Source organism: Cariama cristata, unplaced genomic scaffold (genome assembly GCF_000690535.1).
Source record: "Cariama cristata isolate BGI_N322 unplaced genomic scaffold, ASM69053v1 scaffold33905, whole genome shotgun sequence".
In the NCBI taxonomy this organism is placed as follows: domain Eukaryota; kingdom Metazoa; phylum Chordata; class Aves; order Cariamiformes; family Cariamidae; genus Cariama; species Cariama cristata.
Window position 1 is genome coordinate 1 of NW_009616359.1, and position 2,382 is coordinate 2,382.

The window sequence follows — 2,382 nt, forward strand, 5'->3', positions numbered from 1 at the left end:
GCCGTCTTCGACGCCGTGCTGGTGTGCACTGGGCATCACACCAAGGCACACCTCCCGCTGAACACCTTCCCAGGTACCACCCCGCACTCTGGCACGAGGAGACACCCCAGAAAGCTTGGCCATGGCAGTCCCTATTCTTCCTGCTGCTCTTCCTCCTGGCCCCAGCATTTCCCTGCCTTGCTTTGGCTCCAGGAGCACTCCCACGCTCCCCAGGAGGGGTCTGGTGGGGCCAGGGAGCATCCCCATTTCAGTTTTTGGGGAGGAGACCCTCCAGCCCAGGGCCAGGAAGCCAAGCATCCCTCCTCCCTGCCCACAGGAATTGAGAAGTTCAAGGGACGCTACCTTCACAGCCGAGACTACAAGGACACTCGGGATTTCACGAACAAGAGGGTCGTTGTCATTGGGATCGGGAATTCAGGGTCAGACCTGGCAGTGGAGATCAGCCAAACCGCCAAGCAGGTGAGCAGCAGGAGTGGGGTCCCGGTGGGCAGCGCAGCCCCATGTGGGACACTGCCGGCTACACGAGGACACCAGGACAAAGGCACTGGCACAGCCGCTGCTCTGTCCCAGCACTCGCTGTGTTTGGCAGTGCCAGCACCCACCAATCCCCGCTGCCAGGCAGCAGTGGCAGTCGAGACTCAATCCCGTATGGATACCCCAATTTCTGTCCCCAAGCCCTGGCCTGGGGCTGCCCCTGCAGCCCTTCCCTACCTCTCCCTGCTAGGTGCTGACTGCTGGCTCTCTCCGCTCTCCAAGTCTTCGCCCAGTGCTTGGGCAGCACGAAGAGGAGTGATCCTGGGGCATGGACATGTCCCCACCAGGACAGCCCCCCAGGACCAGCACAGCCTTCAGGAAGCAATGCTTACTTCCTTGCCCAGGTCTTCCTCAGCACTCGCCGGGGCGCGTGGATCTTCAACCGCGTTGGAGATCAGGGCTACCCCATAGACATCGTCTTAACCACCCGCGTGAAGGTATTCCTGGCGAATCTGCTGAACTCATCCATGTTGAACAACTTTGTGGAGAAGCAGCTGAACTTCAGGTTCAACCACTCACACTACGGCCTGAAGCCAAAGCACAGGTGCCAGCAAATGCTCCCCTTGCCCAGGAGGGAGGGACCCTCTACCTCCTGCCGTGTCCATCCCCGCTTGGCCATTTCCATGCTCCCTGCGCCCAGGCTGGGGCCGAGGCACCAGCCCTGGAAACCCAGTTAATAGCTGTGTTGTGCCCAGGCAATGCTCAAGGGAGTCGCCACTGCCCCTTCCAGGGACCCTTGGTTGCACCAGTGCAGTGGCAGCTGCCAAGCATCCCTGGGGGATCAGACCCACTGGTGATGAGCATCCCTGGAGCTGAGCATCCCTGGGGACAAGCATCCCCAGAACAGGGAGCAGTGGCTGGAGCAGGACACGGAGCAGATACACCCCACCGCAGCGCTCTGATGCCTCCTTCTACCTTCCAGGATTTTTGACCAGCACCCAACCATCAATGACGACCTGCCCAACCGCATCATTTCAGGCAGGGTGCTGGTGAAGCCAAACATCCAGGAGTTCACAGAGACATCTGCCATCTTTGAGGACGGCACCAGGGAAGACATCGACACCGTGGTCTTCGCCACGGGATACAGCTTCTCCTTCCCCTTCCTTGAAGGCTACGTGAAGGTGGTGGAGAACCAGATCCCCCTCTACAAATTCATGTTCCCCCCTGACCTGGAGAAGCCAACGCTGGCTTTCATCGGCCTCATCCAGCCCCTGGGTGCCATCATGCCCATCTCTGAGCTCCAGTGTCGCTGGGCCACACGTGTCTTCAAGGGTAAGCAAGGCAAACCTGCCCTGTGGCTGCAGCCTGAGCTTGCACCCCTGGAGCTGGGGCAAATGGTCCCCAGCCACGTCCGGGAGGCAGCAGCCAGCTGTGCCATCATGACTGCTGGTGATGGCATGGTCACCTTGCAGCCATCGTGGTGAGCCAGGCTTTTGCCTGAGCAGCACAGGGACATCCGTAGACTCAGCCCCACGGGCTGCTCCTTCACTTCCCAAGGAGCTTGGACATTCCTCAGGTGCCAGACCGCCTACCATGGTGGTGCCGGCAGGGGCACAGCACCCAGGCAAGGGCGGCACCACAGTGGCCACCGTTGCTAGCGAGGTGCAGCACCCTCATGCTGTGGCTCATCTTCCCTAGGGCTGAACAAGCTGCCCCCACAGCATGACATGGAAGCTGACATCAAGCAGAAGAAAGAAGCGATGGCAAAGAGGTAAGACCCAACCCCAGGAACAGGGAGGGGTGCCAGTTTGAGCACGGCTGCTCGTGGGCACCCGTCCTGTCCCATGGCTACATCCCAGCACATTTGGCCATGCCAACAGACGACAGGGATGTGCTCGGCCTCACTAC

General features: G+C 60.4%; 1 protein-coding gene across 1 annotated transcript in view; it reads left to right on the forward strand.

The window, feature by feature from the left end:
* Window positions 1–3: 3 nt before the first annotated feature.
* Window positions 4–2,382, forward strand: part of FMO5 (flavin containing monooxygenase 5) — a gene marked incomplete at its 5' end in the record, with an annotated part of 2,827 nt that continues 448 nt past the window's right edge. The window contains 5 exons of the mRNA XM_009700144.1: window positions 4–73; window positions 317–459; window positions 879–1,078; window positions 1,457–1,806; window positions 2,173–2,245. Of these exons, the coding sequence (XP_009698446.1) occupies window positions 4–73; window positions 317–459; window positions 879–1,078; window positions 1,457–1,806; window positions 2,173–2,245 (836 nt within the window). The remainder of the gene's footprint in view (window positions 74–316; window positions 460–878; window positions 1,079–1,456; window positions 1,807–2,172; window positions 2,246–2,382) is intronic.